Here is a 19,772-nt window from a genome sequence, read left to right on the forward strand (position 1 = left end):
TTCCGGTCTGTCAAGAAAATTTTCTTAAGACATTTGTCTTAAGATGTTTTCCATGTCTTGGAAAACATCTTAAGACAAATGTCTTAAGAAAATTTTCTTGACAGACCGGAAGTAACATCTTGACAGACCGGAAGTCGACTTTCTTAAAGATTAAGATATTTGTCTTAAGATGTTTTCCAAGACATTGATTTTCTCGACTCCTATGGGACTTAGAACTATGTAACTTTGGTCTATGTATATACTAGTACTTGCCCGACCCTGTGGCTGAGTGGTTAGCACATCACGCTGTAACGCCAAGGGTTCCGGGTTCAAATCCCGGTCGGGTATGGTTGTTTGTGAATGTCGATTTTCATCAATTTCATCACTCATCCCCATCTTCGCAAATTAGCCAAGAGGCACAAAACGCGAAGTTAAAATAAACTAAATCAATCAATCAATCAATTATTAAGTTTCGTGTTGCAATCATAAAATTAAATTTTAATTAACTTTTTTTTCTATCCATCTCTCAAATCTATATAGCCTGTTCATATTTGGCATGTCGACCATTTTGTTTACGTAGCAAAAAAAAATCTCAAGCCATTTTTGTGAATGTTCGTTGTAGCTATAAGTATATTTGGATATAATTGTCAGATTTTATTTAACTTTAGGTTTAAAAATCAATAAGCATGCATAAAAAAAAACTAAATATTTTAAATAAATAAGATTCGAATAACTATGTACTTTCCACTAGCCTTTGTGATGGCGCAGCGGTAGTATTGTAATCAAAAGTTCGATACCTGCACAAGTGGTTCTTGAAACTGTAGGTCCAGTCCCAATTAACCTTACTGTGCATAAAGTAGACTTAAAACATCAAATCAATCAGTACTACTTCCACTAGCCTCTGCGATGGCACAGCAATAGTCTTGTAATCAAAAGTTCGATACCTGTACAAGTGGTTCTTGAAACTGTAGGTCCAGTCCCAATTAGCCTTACTGTGCATAAAATAGACTTAAAACATCAAATCAATCAGTACTTCCACTAGCCTCTGCGATGGCACAGCAATAGCCTTGTAATCAAGGGTTCGATACCTGTACAAGTGGTTCTTGAAACTGTAGGTCCAGTCCCAATTAGCCTTACTGTGCATAAAATAGACTTAAAACATCAAATCAATCAGTACTTCCACTAGCCTCTGCGATGGCACAGCAATAGTCTTGTAATCAAGGGTTCGATACCCAGTAGAGGTACAAATGGTTCTTGAAACTGTAGGTCCAGTTTCGATTAGCCTTACTGTGCATAAAATAGACTTAAAAACAACAAAATCCAATCCAGAGTATCAACAAATTCAAAAAATAGAGTTTCCCCTGTACACTTGTATAATTTTAAACTCCAAGTTCGATACTCGGCAGAGGTGGTTCGGATCCCGCTGTAGGCCCAGTTTCGATTAGCCTTACTATGCATAAAATAGACTTAAAACAACAAAATCCAACCGAAAGTATCAACAAATTCAAAAAAATAAAGTTTCCCCTGTACACTTGTATAATTGTAAACTTCAAGTTCGATACCCAGTGGAAGTGGATTCTTTTCAAGCACATGTTATATATGCTCATATTTTTTTGTTTAGCATAATTTCGCTGTTTAATCAAAACAACACTTTCTGTTCACTAACACCGATCGCAATTATTATTAACACACATACATGCAAAAAAATAACAAAAAAACAAAACTTACCTACAAAAAGCTGCTAGCAATTTAACACACACAAAAACAGTAGTATAATTGCGTAAATTTTAGTTTTATAACTGGTCAAGCAACTTGTGTGCATATAACTTATGCTGATATGGTACTCACCTGACAGACCAAACTAATTCGGTTTCTATTACACTTGATATTACACTTGGTATAGCATACACTTTTATGCGACTACCCAGTAGCAATACTCGACTGCAACTGATGTGCGCGGGGTTTCTAATAAAAACTTATACCTGTCGGTAGCTAAAATTCCAAGGTTGGTTTGAGTTACGTATACATGGCTTTTGACGATAAATAATAACAAAAAACAACACACCCATCCATCATGATTTGGATCGCCGCCTTTGGAATTTTCTGTATTGTAGTCGTCATAATATGGGTCACCTTGGCATACTATAAAAAATCCAGCAAGAAGAATAGCGAAAAAGCAGACAAAAGCCCTGGCATGTATCACGCCCCGGATTCGCCAGATGTTAATCAATACCCGGCAGAATCAACACAATACCGACGAGGTCACCCGTACAAAAACCTACTGGAACTGTGCGGAGCAGACCTTCCGGTGGGAATAATGGCGGCGGAGACAATCAGACGCCACCGCCTCACGTTCCCACGCTAACTTCTCCAGTTACCAGTAGCACTTTGCCAAATAACCAAAATACTACAACAACAATTAACCTATTCATTATTGTCAGTATTATTATTATTATACAAAAAAAAACACGTGAAACTCTACAGAGGTGCGGTTATCTACAGCCGCAGCCATTAGAACCTTTTTGGGTTGGGCACCACGCACCCTGGCGGGGTTAGGGGCCAGGCATCCTAAAAAACAACAATTATTTATTTGTTTGTTTGCCTCACAATACGAAAAATAATAAGAAGCACCAGCGCGCACGTGTGTATAGCACATCGTGTTTCCCGAGAGAGGTTTACAAAAGTCGCAATAGGTCTCTCTTTCTTTATCTTACGGCAATGTTGGTATCTCTATCTTTTTTTTTAGTTGTAGGTGGGTTGCCAACACACTCTAGTTAATAATGCTACATATTATACACACACACACACATACTGTGTTGCCATCCATCCATCTCTCTCTCTTTTACGGCAGTATATATTTGTTACCGGCTCTATTGCCCAGTGAATGTATGTTACGCCAGTATATAAATTAGCTAAGCCCTTTCCAAGTAAGAAAAAAAGCTGTAGGTAGGTGTTGGCAACACTGTCGGTTGTTTAACTCTTCCCTCTCTCTCTCCTCTCTTTTTTTTTGTAAAAAAGCTATGGCAAAAATACCAGTAGGTTGGCAAATTGCTTTATGCAATTAATTAAGGCAAGCCTCAAGCAGTATTGCCAGCTCCTTGCTTTAGGTTAGGTTAGGTTAGGTTTGGTTAGGTTAGGTTAGGTTAGGTTAGGTTAGGTTGGTTAGGTTGGTTAGGTAGGTTAGGTTAGGTTGGTTAGGTTAGGTTAGGTAGGTTAGGTAGGTTAGGTTAGGTTAGGTTAGGTAGGTTAGGTAGGTTAGGTAGGTTAGGTTAGGTTAGGTTAGGTTAGGTAGGTTAGGTAGGTTAGGTAGGTTAGGTTAGGTTAGGTAGGTTAGGTAGGTTAGGTAGGTTAGGTAGGTTAGGTTAGGTAGGTTAGGTTAGGTTAGGTTAGGTAGGTTAGGTTAGGTTAGGTTAGGTACAAGCCTCAAGCAGTGTTGCCAGCTCCTTGCTTTAGGTTAGGTTAGACCAAGACAAAAACCTTGGTGATTTTTTGAGTGAGGAGTTGGCAACACTGCAAGAAAATGGGGCTCTCGCCTTACGAGAGAAATCCATTAAGGCGAGCCCCATTTTCGGTTTGTCAACCGGTCCACTTACTCTACTTATCGGTGATAAGATTGCTCTACACTAAATTTCTAGGTGAAAGTATAATAATGTAGGGACATGGACGTCTGGAAGGGGGGGGGGCAAGGATGGCCACCCCTCCCCCTTAGAAATCGAATGTCAACCTAAAAGTATATACGTATTTAACACGTGTAATTTGATTTCAGTCATAGTAATTTACATTAATGCGATGATTTCAAATTCAAGTTGTGTTTTTGAGGGGACAACACCCCATGAAAAATACCTTGCTTGTCCCACAGTGGGAAAAATCTGCGGACGTCCATGATTAGGGGGGGTAATTACCTACCCTTGCCCCCCCCCCCCCGTGCTCATGCCTATGGTCTAAGAGACAAGCTTTAGAGAAAGAATTAGAAAAATGGCAGAAATGGGGGATTATTTATGAAGAATCGGGTCTCCATGCTTGAATCCGTTACACATAGTTCCAAAACTAGGAGGTTTATGGATGTCTCAAATTAACATTTAATTACACTTCAAGTGAGAGTGGAACCCATAAATGAAACACTACAACTTCTTTTGGGAGCAAGTTATTTTTTCATCGATCGATTTATCTTTCAACCGAGGATTCGTATAAGTATACAGCGTTTTCCTATCGGGGAAGACAATATTTAATTCTATATTTACCTTATGACATTCGATCTGCTGTTGCTGTATTTCAAGATAGAATGAACAAAATTTTCTCACGAAAATAAGGTTAGGATACCATGGTGGGGTCTTTAAAGCAGCTGGTACAATGTCTCTCAAAAATCTTAGGACAGAGACATTTGATACTAGGCAACCTAATTTACACAAGGCGTTGGTGAGCTGTGTATAGAATTATGCTTGATTTCAGGATTGCTATATGCACAATAGATATGTGTGAAATCCGCGAGAGAAAAAAACTAAGTTTTATGGTCGCATAGACTATTATTTGTTTTAGTGTCCAGACGCCAGAGCCTCGTTAGTGTTCAAAATGCAATCCAGGCGCACAATCACGTACGCATTCGTAGAATAAATACGTATACCATTCTTTGTTAGAGAAACGCTATCTAAAGTACTGCGTATTCTGTGACCTTACTTGCTCGTTACTTCTCAGGAACCGGTCGCCATATAACACCATAAAAACAGTTTCAACTTGTTTTATTGTTTTATGTTTAAAAACTTCGGGTTAGGAGGTTGAAAGATATTTCGAAGACGACAAGCAAAGAATACTGTCCAACGTGCTGATTGTAAAACATGTGTATTTTTTCGTTTCCTCGACAAGGGTAGGAAAGCTGATCATGCCTGGAATTTTCATATGTTTTTATCCTTCTTTCATTTATTCATTGCAAATCTCGATCATTCCGAATTCTTCCAAAAACTACAATGTTAATGTCTGACAACATTCCAACAGAAAAGTAGCAGAAAACAAGTTTACTTGCATAAGCCTAAACATCAGGCTCCGTGCTTCGAGGTACTGATATTCTTATCTGAGACACCACTGTCTTATCAAAATGCAGGAGTAATGAAATGTATCAACTTCATGCTTTAGGAGGAGAAGGGGCTCTTCTATAGCCTCTTTACAAAACTACTGCCAACTGCAGAAGTCAGGTAACTTTCCAAAGAAGAGTCAAGCATGCAGAAAGTACCAGGGGCAAGTAACAAACTAAAAATGAAGATTAATTTTATCTTAACGTTTCTGCAAATAGCATGCGCTTTGGGAGAAGTAAGTTTTCTCTGTTTTTATTACAACTACTTTGTCGATCCTGTAGATCCGCACAATATAATTAATTATATGTTTATTGAAATTTTAACTTCATATTATACAAATCCTTTATATTTACGGTTCAAAAATGTATAATAATTACTTTGTACAACATTAATTATGTTTTATGTTATTTATTGAGCTAAACGCTGTATAAATGACGTAATGTTTAGAATTCTAACGTTGCTACGGCAACGAAAATCAATAGTCATTATGTAGCAATGGATGTAATGGAATTGGAAATAGATAATAGTGAACTGCATATTGCTCAGTTATTTTACTAATACATAGACTCATAGAAGTTGTATCTTAACCTTCGCGTTATAATTCGCAATATTTTTGAACGAAATGTAATCGTGCAAATGATTGACTAGTGAATGTCACACTATAATTGGTGGTCCAGTTTTGCGGAACGTTACCAGAACGATCTTGAGCGATGTATTTTGCTTAAGTGTTAACTTACACCATTGTTCTCGTGAATTTAGTTTGTACATAAAGTTATATTATGTACGCATCGAGTAATTCTTATAATCTGAGATCGAAAACAAGTGTTACAGCTAGATCTGTGGCGAACCTGATGAATCGCAAAATAGAAATGGTGCAATGAATATGGTGAAGTGCTGAAAAGATCCCGATAAGGAAAGGTTGGTAGCTCGTGAAAATTGTGGCCATTGGTATTACAAGCATTGGGAGTTATATCAGTTAAATGAAAATTATTTCTGTAATAATTGTGATCCATCTTATGATCCGTTCAGTATTGAAGCTTTCGTGCCATCTAAACGAAGCCAGGAAAATGTTCAAGAAATTAACATTCGTTTTTCTGTGTTGGCCGAGATGTCCATGGGACAAAGTAATGTTCCTTTCCAAATGTTTGATCTGCTGGCAGAGTTAAGGAAAATCAGCGAGTCACAACAGGTGGAATTTACAAAAATTAGGGTAACTCAAGAGTCCATGAAGCAAACTCAAGAGTCTCAACAGCTTGAGTTTACAAAAATGAGTGAAACTTAAGAGTCTCAACAGCTTGAGTTTACAAAAATCAGGGAAACCCACGAGCTAGAATTTACAAAACTAAGGGAATCTCAACAAGAACGTCAAAATTTCGCAGAAACTACTCAACCTTCACTTCCACGAATTGAGTACATCGTTACGAAAGGAATTAACTGAAGTTGCCGAGTCTTGGAAATTAGTAACACGTTCATTACATCTGGAAATGGAAAGGGAAGTCCAAGGACTAACAGAGAAAATCTAAAAAGTCAACGTTACTTGTACAGAGAATTCTGCTAAACTTGCTGGATTGAATGATCAGATTATAGAATATCAGAGCAATGTTTCAGGCATGTCTCGGCAAGTTCAAAGATTTGAGGAAGTTGTGAACAAAGACGAAATAATAAAGCGCGTGGAACCTTGTGAGGAAAAGATTACTAAATTGAGATATGAGACTTCGACTAATGTTGAATCAAATAATCATGTACATGTTTATAGCCCTCACATGATGGTATCTGTCAACCTGGTAATGCTGCATGGAACCTAACTTCTCTTAAAGCATCTGATTCTTCAGTATGTGATGTTCTGACGACAAACACATCGCATTGCTTCGCAAAGACACAAACGTTATAGAAATAAATGCATGAGAGCTAGTAATACTAAGAAGTTATGTCAATCAACTCGTTCTTTATATTCTGATGGTTCTGGACAGGAAAGAAAGAGGCAAGTAAACCAAAAGTCATCATATCCGCAGAATCATCGATGTGATTATCCTGACAATTGTGTGCGTTCGCTTACTCAAGAACCTGGAAGATTGGTAAGATTGAATGAACTTACCGTGCTTCCTAAATATTGCGGAGACCCTGAAAAATCAAGCCCACGCAAGTTTATTAAAACTTTAAAGTCATACTTACACTTACTGCAAGTTCCTGACATGCAAAGGCTCGAATGAATCACTAATTGCTTCCAAGGCCCTGCAGAAGGTTGGTATAAAACTCATGTCGATTGGTTCACATCATACAAACAGTTTATTGACTAATTTCTGAATCACTACACATCTTTTTCGTTAACTCAGGCTCAATTGTCTGAACTTAGAAGCCGTAAATATGATTCTAAGTCGACGAGTAGTATAGAAGTTTTTGCTATTCGAACGCATTCAGCATATTGTAATTTAGTTGATCGTCCGAATGATGCAGAAGTTATTGATATTTTAATCAATCAGTTGCCACATCTATTGCACAAACTATATTAGCTTCTAGATTGAATAAAATGGATGATGTAATTGCGTTACTAAAGAGGTTGGATTTATTGAATTCAAGATCGAACAAGAGTCTTAATGTTCATGACAATGTATATGAAAAAAAATCCGACATGATGGGAATAATTCTAAAAGCTTTACCGACAATAATAGTGCAAAAGCAAAACTGAGAGTTCAAGGTGTTACTAAACGGTGATCAATTTGGTGAAAATGAATGTTCAAGACGTTATGTTGAAAGACCTAATAACAGTGTTAATTTTGTTTCTTCTAGCGATTAAAATAAAATAATTAAGATTCCACTTACAGATTTTCCATCTGTTGCTGAAAACCAACAATCTAACTCCAGCCAGAAGACGATGATATTTAATAAAAATAATAATTTTGGGAAACCTAACCTAACTAACGGACCATATTATCGTTACAGACGTAATGGTGCAGGAACTCAAAATTTCCGGCAAAATAGAAGTCCACAAAGCTGTCGGTACTTCAACAATAATGGTAGATTTACGGGCAACAGTTTCAATGCCAGAAACGAGCAAGAACAACAGCAATTTACACTGCGTCCTAACTCTCAGTTCTCTAATTATTATTTCCACTCATTCCAACCATACGGTGTATGTGCCAATTGCGGATATTTGTCGTCTCAGTTGTCAACGGGAAACAGTTGCAATGCAACTGCAGTGGCGAATACTCCATTGAATGAAAATGCTCCATCTTTCGATTAAAGAGAAACTTCTTGTAAACAGTTCATTTCTTTTGCCCCTGAAGCAACATTAAACGAACGTCACGGGTGAACATGGACCAGTTTGCTCGCACTAACATAAAGGAGGGTCCGTCTAAATCATATCGTAGTAGGTACAACTTGTCAGTATGCTGTATAAAGTAATACCGTCTTATCTGAAGTTGATCATTGTTATCCACTTTCAATATTTTTCCAGTTAGATTGGTACGAAGATGAGCCTTTTTGGTATGGTACTGGAATACCTACTCCTATTACAGATCAGCCTCAGATCACAAGGACAGTTCGCTGTATTACCATACAGTGTGTCATCGACAGTGGAAGCCAGTGTAATTTAGTCAGTTATGAATTATGGAGCAGTATAAAATCAATATTTCCGAGTGTCAAACTAGATACAGTGGATCAAGGACATCAGAAGTTTCGTGTTGCTGGTCGGAATATTATAAGTATTTCAATTAACTCGGAAGTTTTTATTTAGAGATGTTTGTATTGAAGCAACTGCATGATGAATTCTCGGAATACCATTTTTAAGGCAATACAAAGCTGTACTCGATTTTAGAAGAAACTAAATTAGTTTGATGGCGTCTACTGGTTCCGAATTGGTTCACCCATTTAACTCTAGCAAAAGCGCAACTGATGGGGATCGCTGCCAGATGCAGGAAGTTAATATAGTCAAAGAATCAGCAAATTTACTTGTCGTTTATCTAGATCAAATTACAACGAAGGTGCGGTGTGTGAATCACTCAACACGGAGCAGCAGTCTCAGCTTGAAAATCTAATAATATAATATCATAGTTTGTTTTCTGATCGACTCCGATCTGAACCTTATCAAATTGAAGTAGACACAAATGAACCAATTAGGCACCTATATATCCGGTACCGTTCGCCAAAAGAACAGCGTTAGAAAAGGAATTACAGAAATGGAAGGCCTGGGGAATAATTAAAGATATGTCTTCGCCTTATTTAAAACCAGTACATATCGTCCCAAAATCTAACGGTGAGTGGCGTCCAGTGGTGGATTTTCGTCGCCTAAACCAACATATAATTTCACCACTTACCCACGTTGAACCGATAAACGAGCTGCTTCAACATTTTAAGGGTGCAAGATATTTTTCTTCGATTAATCTCTCATGTGGATATTTTCAAATACCACTTACACCCGACTCATGTAAGTACACAGCCATTTCGTATCGAGGACGACAGAATGTGTTTTGTTATTTGCCATTTGGTATAAAATCAGCTGTTTCTGTTTTTGTTGAGAGAATGAATAAAATGTTTTGACCAGAGACTCATTCATTTCTGATGATATGTGGATGACATTTTAATATTTAGCCCAATAGAGAAACATTTTGAACATCTTGATTATGTTCTACAGACATTGCAGGAGACGAACATGTCCATAAAATTTGCCAAATGCAATTTTTTCCAAACGGAAATTAAGTTTTTGGGTCATATGGTGTCTGGTTCCGAGATTAAGGTCAATCATGATAAAGTCTCAGCTATTCTACAGTTTCCTCTTCCACAAAACAGGAAGTCACTACGCAAATTTTTAGGACTGGCAAATTGGATGAATAGTTTTATACAAGGATTTTCAGATATCGCTACTCCACTATATCACCTTTTACGCAAGAATGTTTCTGTTTATTGGACACCTCAGTGTCAAGAAGCTTTCTTGTTACTAAAGAATGCTCTAATTTCAGCACGAGCATTGAGTCAACCCGACTTTGAGTTTAGGTTTTGTGTTTCTGTTGATGCAAGCCAGAAAGGTAAGTTGATAATGATGATATTCGTGTCATACAATACGGCAGTCGTGCTCTTAGAGGAGCAGAGATTACATATAGTACACACGAATTGGAATGTTTAGCTATATTATTTGCTCTGGAGAAATTTGCTATATATATATATATATTAAAGGAACTCATTTCAACTTATATTCCGATCATAAATCGTTGTCTCGGCTTAAAGCAGTGCAATCACTTAATTCTCGTCTCACGAGATGGGATCTTAAACTGCAGTGTTTTGATTTCACGTTATATCATGTCCCAGGAGTTTCGAATAGTATTGCCGATACGTTGAGCAGATTTCTGCCTTGTACTAGTTTTTCTGCACTTGATGATAAATAATATATCAATGAAGTAATCGTGGAAGATTCACAAGATGATACTTCTTCTATTTGGTTAAAAGCTCAACGATCAGATGAAAAATGTAATAATATAATTTCTCACCTCGAAGATAGTACAACTGATAAAGGCTTTTCAAAGTATCTTCTTCGCAACAAAATTCTTTTTTATACACCCAATTCAGATGAAATTCGTAAACTTGTAGTGCCACGTGAGCTTATACCTTTGGTAGTGCACAAAATGCATGATTTAAATGGACATTTTGGTTATCAGAAGGTTTTAGCAGATTGTAGAAGGACACATTTTTGGCCGTACATGAGATAATCAATTAGATATTACCTGAAAGTTTGCTTAGTATGTTGGTGGTACTGAATTTTGGATATGTACCATCACGTTTAAGTAGTAGATATCTGAGAAATTTATTTTGAAATTTCTGTAATTTTTCTATATCTTTCTTGAATTGTGGGTTCCAAACAAGAGAGGCATATTCGAGTTTAGATCTGACGATCGTATAATACAGCAATATAAATGTTTTTTTCCTAAATTCTCATTATAAATCCTAAATTTCTGTGAGCTTAGCTTAGAGTGCAGGCAATGTGTGGTTGGAATGTTAGCTTGTGGTCAAAAGTGACCCCTAAGTCAGTACCGATATTCGCACTTTGTACTAACATTTTAAAAATAGTGTATGAATGTTGAATAGGGTATCTGTTGCGGGTGAATGATAAGTGTTTACATTTATTTAAGTTCAGGCTGACTTTATTATTTTCATTCAATGAAGCAAGTTATCCAGCTCTTCTAGTAATATTGTAGACACACCAGCCATTACGATACTTTTATTTATATTTTAACATCGTCAGCAAAGATTAATATTTCAGATTTCGTGAGTATTTCTGCAAATCTTTTATAAAAAATTAAGTTTAGCAAGGGACCAAGGTTCGAACACTGTGGGACTCCTGAACTGGCCATATATTCAGTTGATCTGCAGCCTTGATACATCACATATTGTCGGCGGTTCTGCAGGTAGGAAGAGAGAAGGGTTATAAGTGGAGGAGAAAGGCTATTGTTGGCTAATTTCTGTATTAGTATACCGTGGTGAACAGTGTCGACTGCCTTTGAAAAGTCTGAATATAAGACGCCAATTTGTCCTATCTATACTAGATGCAATATATCTTATCAATTCGACAAGATTAGTTAAGGTTGAGCGCTCCTGGACAAATCTATGCTGATTGGGGAATAAAACGGGTTTAACATCTGAATATATATTCTTGTATATTATCTGCTCGAAGAGTTTGCTGGTACTGACAATTTTGCAATATGCATGTGGTTACATATGTCGGCCTTATCAGCCTTCCCCGTAATAAGGGGGAATTGAGTCAGGGCTGGCGGATTTTTAGGTTTAAGATATTTTTATTACTTGCTCAATTTCATTTAGTAATATTTCAGAGATATTTAATATACTAGGGAGTGATTGATTGTTTGAATTAGTGTTTTAAGTCCACTTTATGCACAGTAAGGGTAATCGAGACTGGCACTACAGTTTAAAGTGGGATCCGAACCACTTTGTGCTTCCAACGGGTATCAAACACGGGACCCCTTGACGCTACCATTCGCCATCGGGGAGGCCCTAGGAAGTGAGTTTATCGCACATTCGAATGTGGATCTTTTTGTGATGATGGTTCTTTGGAGTATACGGATTCAAAATACTTTGCAAAGAGATCTTGTATACTTCCATTATCGTCAATGGTTTTATCATTATACCTAGGTACTTAGTTGGCTGCACAGGTGGATTTTTCTTTGATTTTCTTTAACTGATTATTGTCTACCATCATAATACTTTATCTGCTGTTCATAACGCTTTTGTAAATTATCATGCGCTGCTTTTCGAGCTTTTTCCAGTTTATGAAATTTATCCTCAATAGCAATATTCTCACAGAGCGTTGCATGTAGCAAAGCTTCCTAGAGAAGCCGCGATTCAAATCCATGCAAGAGATAAAAGGGCGATTAATGCATATTTTCGTTTATTCGAAATATTATACGTGTATACTGATGGTTGTACGTATGCTGTCCAGTTCGTGTGTGTTCCATTAACATAATCCTTTATCACATTTTGGAGAATACCATGTCCTCGCTCTTGCAAACATATTGAATTGTGATGGAACGCCGTACCAAACTTTAACTTTATTCCCAATTTGGAATTTAATTCCTGAAAGAGTTTGAACGTAAAAGCCGAACCCTGATCAGAATAAAGTTCCGTTGTACAACCATACTTGTGAATGACATCCTTATACAGAAAATCTACTGTATTTTCCGCGGTTGCGACTCCTACCGACGAGGCGATCATATATATATATATATATATATAACTAACTAACCCCCTAGCCTTCTTAAACCCGAAGGTTCATGGCTGCAGCAACACAGGTCTTCTATCTTTCCCTATCTTGAGCAAGTTCTATATACTCTTTTCCATCCCTACAGATTTCCTTTAGGTCCATCTCAACGTTGTCCCTCCATCTTCGTCTTGGCCTTCCTACAGGTCTCTTACCATCAGGTTTCCCAACAAGAATCCTATAAACTCCTCTTTCCTCTCCCATTCGTGCCACATGGCCTGCCCACCTAAGTCTTCTTGATTTAATTATTCTAATAATATCTGGACATGAATACAAATTATGTAGTTCTAAATTATGTAACCTTCTCCACTCACCTGTCTCCTCATCCCTTTTAGGTCCAAAGATTTTCCTAAGGATCTTATTTTCAAATACTCTCAATTTAAGTTCCTCTTTCAATGTAAGGGACCAAGTTTCACATCCATATAATACTACAGGAAAAATTACTGTTTTGTATATTTTAACTTTTAATTTCTTAGATATGAAACGAGAAGACACAAGTTTATGAAGAGAGAAGTAACATGCATTTCCTAAATTAAGCCTACTTTTTATTTCCTCTTTAATATAATTTTCATTTGTTAATATTACTCCTAAGTATTTGAATTTGGAAAGTGGTTCAAACGAGTTGTTATCAATAATTAGATTTTGATTATTACCTAACATTTGGTTTCGGCCTGTAAGCATATATTTAGTTTTCTCTTTGTTAACTTCCAAACCTATCTCTTTAGCAGTTTTGAAAAATATTTTAGCATTATTCTTAATTGTATTCACATCATCCCCCAGTAAGTCTACATCATCTGCATATGCTAACAACTGAGTCACACCATTTAATTTTAGTCCTTCTTTAGTTTCTTTTACCTTCCTTACAGCATATTCTAAGGCAAAATTAAAGAGCAATGGAGATAATGCATATATATCTGGTACCGAAATCCATGGCGGACAAACATAACCATGACGTAGCGGACCACAAATAGGAAATGAACCACGGAAATCTATCGCTATGCGCTGAAATCGGCGAAATTATGAAATCGTTTGTAATCCTCCCGGGGGTAATCCCGTGGGCCTTTTATTGGTTTGACATGAAGAGCATTCCAGACAATTTTTTTGAATGAAATTCTTCATACATATAAGGGAAATAAATCCTACTCAGTGCACTATTATATGTCTTAGTGAAGACAAGATGACTTCCGCTACAAGTATGCGAATCCAGTTCGTCTACTACTATATTTTTCACAGATTTGGGGATACATAGCAATTTTTTACTACCGCCGGACATTTTATGATTAGGGTCTAAAATACAATTTTCTAGGACATAATAATAAGCTTGGTGGGATTTCAATTGTAATATGTATTATGAGCTTTTACGACAAAATCGGAGAATATATTCAGACGATTTCTGTGGACAGTTGCATAAACAACAGGCAGAAGAGATCTAGTGAATAGGAAGGGCTTTGCGTCCCATCAAGACCTCTTGTGTTCCGTCCAAGAAGAGTAACGTTTCACCCACCCAACACATTCACCGGGTATTGCACCATTCTCTTGTTCCATTCTTTATATAACTATTTGAACTGAAACTTATTACTCGACCTCAATGTTGTAAAACTGCACATCCTTGACTTTTTCGGTTCCAAACCAGGCCAATTCTACACGGACGGTATTTTGAAGTTTGACACGCACCTACACTGGTCCTCCAAGGCCTTGGAATGGTCACAACTAAGTTACCCAAATCGGACTTCTCAGTTAGCTAATAGGGTAAACAGATGACAGGCCCTGACTGGTCACTGGTGTCGGATTTATACCTTTCTTTTAGTTAGAAATGAAAGGTTATGGAACTTTCTTCCAATAAGGTTGATTTATTATCCTTTCATTCACAATATACAATATAACGTACCCACTGGCAATGGTGGATCGAGTTGACAGATGCAGATCTGCGTACAAATCTGTAACGGGCAGCCCTAACAAGATTATTCACGGTTCGATGGTATCGCAAGAACCCAGAACATAAGCAGCAGGTTATGAGAAACTGACCCAAGCATAAGCAGAGACCGACATGGGACACAGGCAGTTCTCTCTACTACATAGGTTGACTTGTGATAGATACCAGTCTAACGGCAACCGGGTAAGAAAGCCGAAATATACAGAAATCTGGTTCTCTTTTATATTGAGAGGTTGTTTACAAAGTACTAAGGAAACTTGGTCGATATTTACATGTATCCATGGATCTCTATATTTACATCATGCGATTTAGACTTTTACAATATTCACATAAAGTTATTAAAGTTGTAAATTACATTCCTTCCTAAAATATTTTTCAATGCCGAAAAATATCACATAATTATTAATTTTGTTATCTTAAGTACTGCAGATTAATTCCAGAACATTCGAATTTTGTGCAAGTCACAGATAATGTATGCATAATCTAGCACGCGCATATGTCGAGCCCCTGCTTTACAAATAGAAGCATGACCAGATTCAACTGGGGCGACACAAGTTGTCCGAACGATGGACCAACGTCATCGAGAAAAGTGGCTAATACTTTGCGGAATAAAACTTTTTTCGCAATATCTTAATGTCTGTTTGCTTTTCTAAGTATTTTAGTTCATATTGCTAGTTACTTGGTTAGTTTACCAATTAGTTTTGTCTTCATATATATATATATATATATATATATATATATATATATATATATATACACACACACACACACACACACACACACACACACATTTAATGATATATTAAATTATATTTATCTCCTCATTTTTGCAAATGCGAGAGTCAAGGTTAAAGTGAAATAATTGAGTAAAACCTGCATTCAAATATTTTTCTATTAAATCAATTTAAACTCTAGTCATTTGGAGAATTTATCCACGACTATAATAAACCCTTGCTTATTTTCAGGATATGAGTCTCCTCTTGAGGGAATTTAAACCATGCAATGGATACGAAGCTAGCAAGTTTGTGATTAATGATGTCGAACTTCTATGGATTAATGATACATCCATGATGATAGGAGCCACAATTGTTCTGGAAGTAGAACTGGACGATTCTTTCAGAGTAAGGGGGAAATTCTTGCAGTGTTTCTATTTTAATCACACAGTATACATACATATCAAAGGCTAAATTTTTATTACTATAATTTTGAATATGAAAAGTTTGACAACGTGATAAATTTACTATTACATTGACTGAAAGCCGGTTTTTAAATGTACTGTTAAAGTCCGTATTTAGAAGTAACTAAAAGTTACTGCAACTTCCAGCTTTTTCTATTTGGAGGTTGAGTGGCAGCTACCTTAACCCGTGATCTATCTGATGGTGAGTGAGGTAACTATTATAGCAGTTGCAAATAATCATGGTTCCCTCATCGATCGAAGTAGAAATGGGTATCTCTTGTTTTCCTTTCGGCGGCAGACTCTACCTGAAACTGGTGGGCAGTCTAAAGGGCTGTTTAGTAGCTCCTTCCAGCCTGCCTGTTGATGGTACCGAGGGGTGTAAAGCGCGTGTAGGAGCGTCGCTTATGAACTGTGACATCGACAAAATAACTCTGTACTCCATTTCGAAAATACGATTGGTCTATCACCGCTAGACTCGCCACTTCTTTAGTGACGCCACTGTCCGTAAGTACATGGCCAAATATGAGTCATTTATCTTTCGTGTTTTCTCTTGGGTTATATACAAACGCATGTATGTTTACACTACGTAACATCATTATGTGTTTTGTGAGTTCGATGTCTTCGTAAAATGGAAAATTTGTGTAGAAATTAGTTTCCCCTATACAAGTCTTAATGTCTTAGTACAAGTGCTGGAAACTTGGTATTTACAATATAACTTATGAATTTCAAAAGCCCCAAGTTCCTTGTTGCATGTCTAATATTTCACAACAGGTTGTGCGAAAATTGAAATTTGAAGCGATCTGAGACACCTAGATGGCAGAATGCTGGAATTTCTTGCTCCAGCATTAGCAACTCATAATCGTTATGCACGATCATGCCGTCAGATAACCATTGCTTATTTTCACAGAAAAAAGGCGCTGACAAAGACTAGAGGTAATCTGCAATTCGTAGTTGCCTAACCAAAACGTTATCACAGATGGAGTAAGATGGGGTACAATTTTGATTTAATTCCTGTTATAAAAAGGTAAAGTTCTCCTTGCAAATAGCACAATGCCAGGAAGGAACAATCAGTGGATGTGTGGGTAAACCCCATACAATTTCGATCTGGGCCATTTAGGACGTTATGTGATCAGCACCACGCTTCGGCTACTTATACCCAACAGCATTTCTCACAGGTTCATTGATTTGAGGCTGGGTGAGCATAAATCCAGTTCTCTGTTTTATTTTGTAATTACTAAAATAAGTAACTAGCCTAGATATCAAAAGGCAAAACAATTACAGATATTTCATTTGAAGTGCAGTCTATAGGAAACTCAAATATTGGTTGGTTGGTTGGATGATTTGGTGTTTTTAGTCCACTTTATGCACAGTAAGGCTAATCGGGACTGTACCTACAGTTTAAATTGAATTGAATTGAGTTGAATTGTTGTTTTAAGTCCACTTTATGCACAGAAAAGCTAATCGAGACTGGACCTACAATTTAAAGTCGGATCCGAACCACTATGTGTCTCCACCGGGTATCAAACCAGGAAAACTCAAATATTAACTCATATCTTGGAAACTTTTTTTAAATCTGACACTTCCCTTGGATAATTGTGTATGGGTTTCCATGTTCTCATCTGCAGCATTTCTATACATATTTTTATTCTTGGCGAATTGCAAGTAATGGTATTCTACTTTACTTGAAGTTGATTGCGTATTAATTTCCTGATTCAGAAAAAAATATTTTCAGGTTAAAGTTGAGGTACAGGCGTGTCCCAGTAATTCCGAGGAAAACTGCAAAACTCAACCTGACTTCTGGATCGAAGATGCATGCAAAAAACTATTGAAAGAAGATAAAATATATTCTCCAATTTTTCAAAACATCGATGATCTTGACGTTAAGACCTGCCCTTTCCCAGAGGTATGTAGTTATCTGATTTACTTCAAGCTTATTTCCATAATCGGGGATGGGGGATTATAAAAGTATGCCCCTAGACTATCCTTTGTTTCTGGCATTACATTCATAGCTATTAACAATTTTGTTATCATGTACTTTGCTCCCACTAATTATGCGCACTTGTAAACTTTCAATTACAGACACATCTGATTAACATTTATTCATTAAATTTCTCTAAAACAATACAAAACAAGAGAACACTCGTCTAAAAGTATTTCCTTCTGCCTTTCATGACAGCAAACAAATGAATGAAAGCCTCGAAGTCAATTTGAACAAGACATAATCCGATCAGAAAAAAAATAGGTACTTTCCATAGAATTTCCGAAACATGTATTTTTTTAAATTTTCATTTATAAGCCCTACTTGCATGATGCATTTCGCCACACAATACTAATAGTGAACACGCACCAATGGGAAAGAGACCGATATTACATTACAGTAGCCAGACTGTCCGCGAACTGAGAAAGATGTGATATTAACCACCAATATCACACTACTTGACTGGTCTTGTAAATCACTTATGAATTAAGTATTTAAAAACATCAAGGGAGATATTAATGTCACCACCAAATCTCAAAGTTTCAATCGTTGGCATTTCCACTCAATTTTATTTTATTCCATTTGTGTTATTTTACGTTGAATTTCAGCTCCGTTTGGCTTCCGCGACGATGATTACACGAAATAAATGAAGGACATTCACAATGAACATCTATCATCAGGCCATGATTCGAAACCAGAATCTTCTGTAATGAGATCAAAAGACGACGCTTAACGTGTTCAGCCACCGAAACCGCTCACTAGATTTGCACATAATCTTTTTATTGCTTCTAATGCTAACGATATGAAGAAAACATTAATATCTTATATATTTATTTTCAGGAAGAGTACTATTCTGATAGCTATTATAATATTTTGGAGACTCCAGAATCAAATTGGCAGTTAGTGAGTAACGACGAATCAGACAATTACCTTAAGCTGTACTACTATCTTGGTGACAATGAAGTGGGTTGTCAGTACATTAAGGCAACAGTTCAACCTTACAAAACACTGACGCAAGAGTTTGATGACCTTAGGGGGGTAGCATTTTCTTAATTTTTTAGTTCTGACTTGTATTCATACATCTTTGGTACACATACATATTTGTTACAGAAGTTAATTGAAAAACTGTATCGGATTAATAAATTCTGGTGTAAATATACTACTTATATACCTATCTTTTTTCAATATTACCTTACCTTGACAACTTTCGTTACAGCTATGTGTTAACTTTTGCCTTGTTCGCAGCATCAATGCATCTGTATTTCTTGCCATCCATGTCCACCATCTCACTGTCATTGATGGAAGATTATTGGGACACTTTTCAACCACATTATTTTGGGATGTTCTCTACTTGTTGCTGAAATAGATTCTATTTTATGTAAAATGCTTAACGTCGTAATTTATTTCCCACTTTCTTCACATGGTCTGTACATCTATCTTTCCATGCATTAACAAACCTTACTATGTCTTGTTGTTCTGCCATGCCACTACTGTCAGAGAATCAGTCATTCCAAAAAGCACCATCAAGCTTCATCGCTCTGCATGAAGTTTTCTGTCAACTACATGGCAATCGATTGCAGTAATCAAGATTGCAGGCTCACAGCCAAGTGCTGCAATTGCGCAGAAGACCATCCGGTCAATTATCTGGGTTGCTGAACTTCATAGGCTGTCCTTCAGAAGAAAACCACTAACTCCTCTTTGAAGGCAACCGCGGAGGGAGAAGAGAAACAACAACATTGTCTGTCGGCGTAGACAACACCACGTGCGGCAGCAGCAGTGCCCAAGAAACAGCAACCTCACCAACACCAGGGAAGAAGGGTAAGGAATTAGAAACTTCGCAAGGGACGAGTCATTGACCGTATTAAACGGGCCAGACT

The 19,772-nt window shown here is 37.0% G+C and overlaps 1 protein-coding gene across 1 annotated transcript in view; it reads left to right on the forward strand.

Moving 5' to 3' along the window:
• LOC145991018 (uncharacterized) overlaps positions 1–19,061 on the forward strand; it is a 46,925-nt gene extending 27,864 nt beyond the window's left edge. Inside the window, exons 2-4 of the mRNA XM_083126687.1 lie at positions 15,706–15,861; positions 17,650–17,820; positions 18,736–19,061. Coding sequence (XP_082982813.1) covers positions 15,706–15,861; positions 17,650–17,820; positions 18,736–18,948 — 540 coding nt within the window. The 3' untranslated portion in view covers positions 18,949–19,061. The remainder of the gene's footprint in view (positions 1–15,705; positions 15,862–17,649; positions 17,821–18,735) is intronic.
• Positions 19,062–19,772: the final 711 nt, after the last annotated feature.

This window comes from Lepisma saccharinum, chromosome 1 (assembly GCF_977018435.1).
Source record: "Lepisma saccharinum chromosome 1, izLepSacc3.1, whole genome shotgun sequence".
NCBI classification, from domain to species: domain Eukaryota; kingdom Metazoa; phylum Arthropoda; class Insecta; order Zygentoma; family Lepismatidae; genus Lepisma; species Lepisma saccharinum.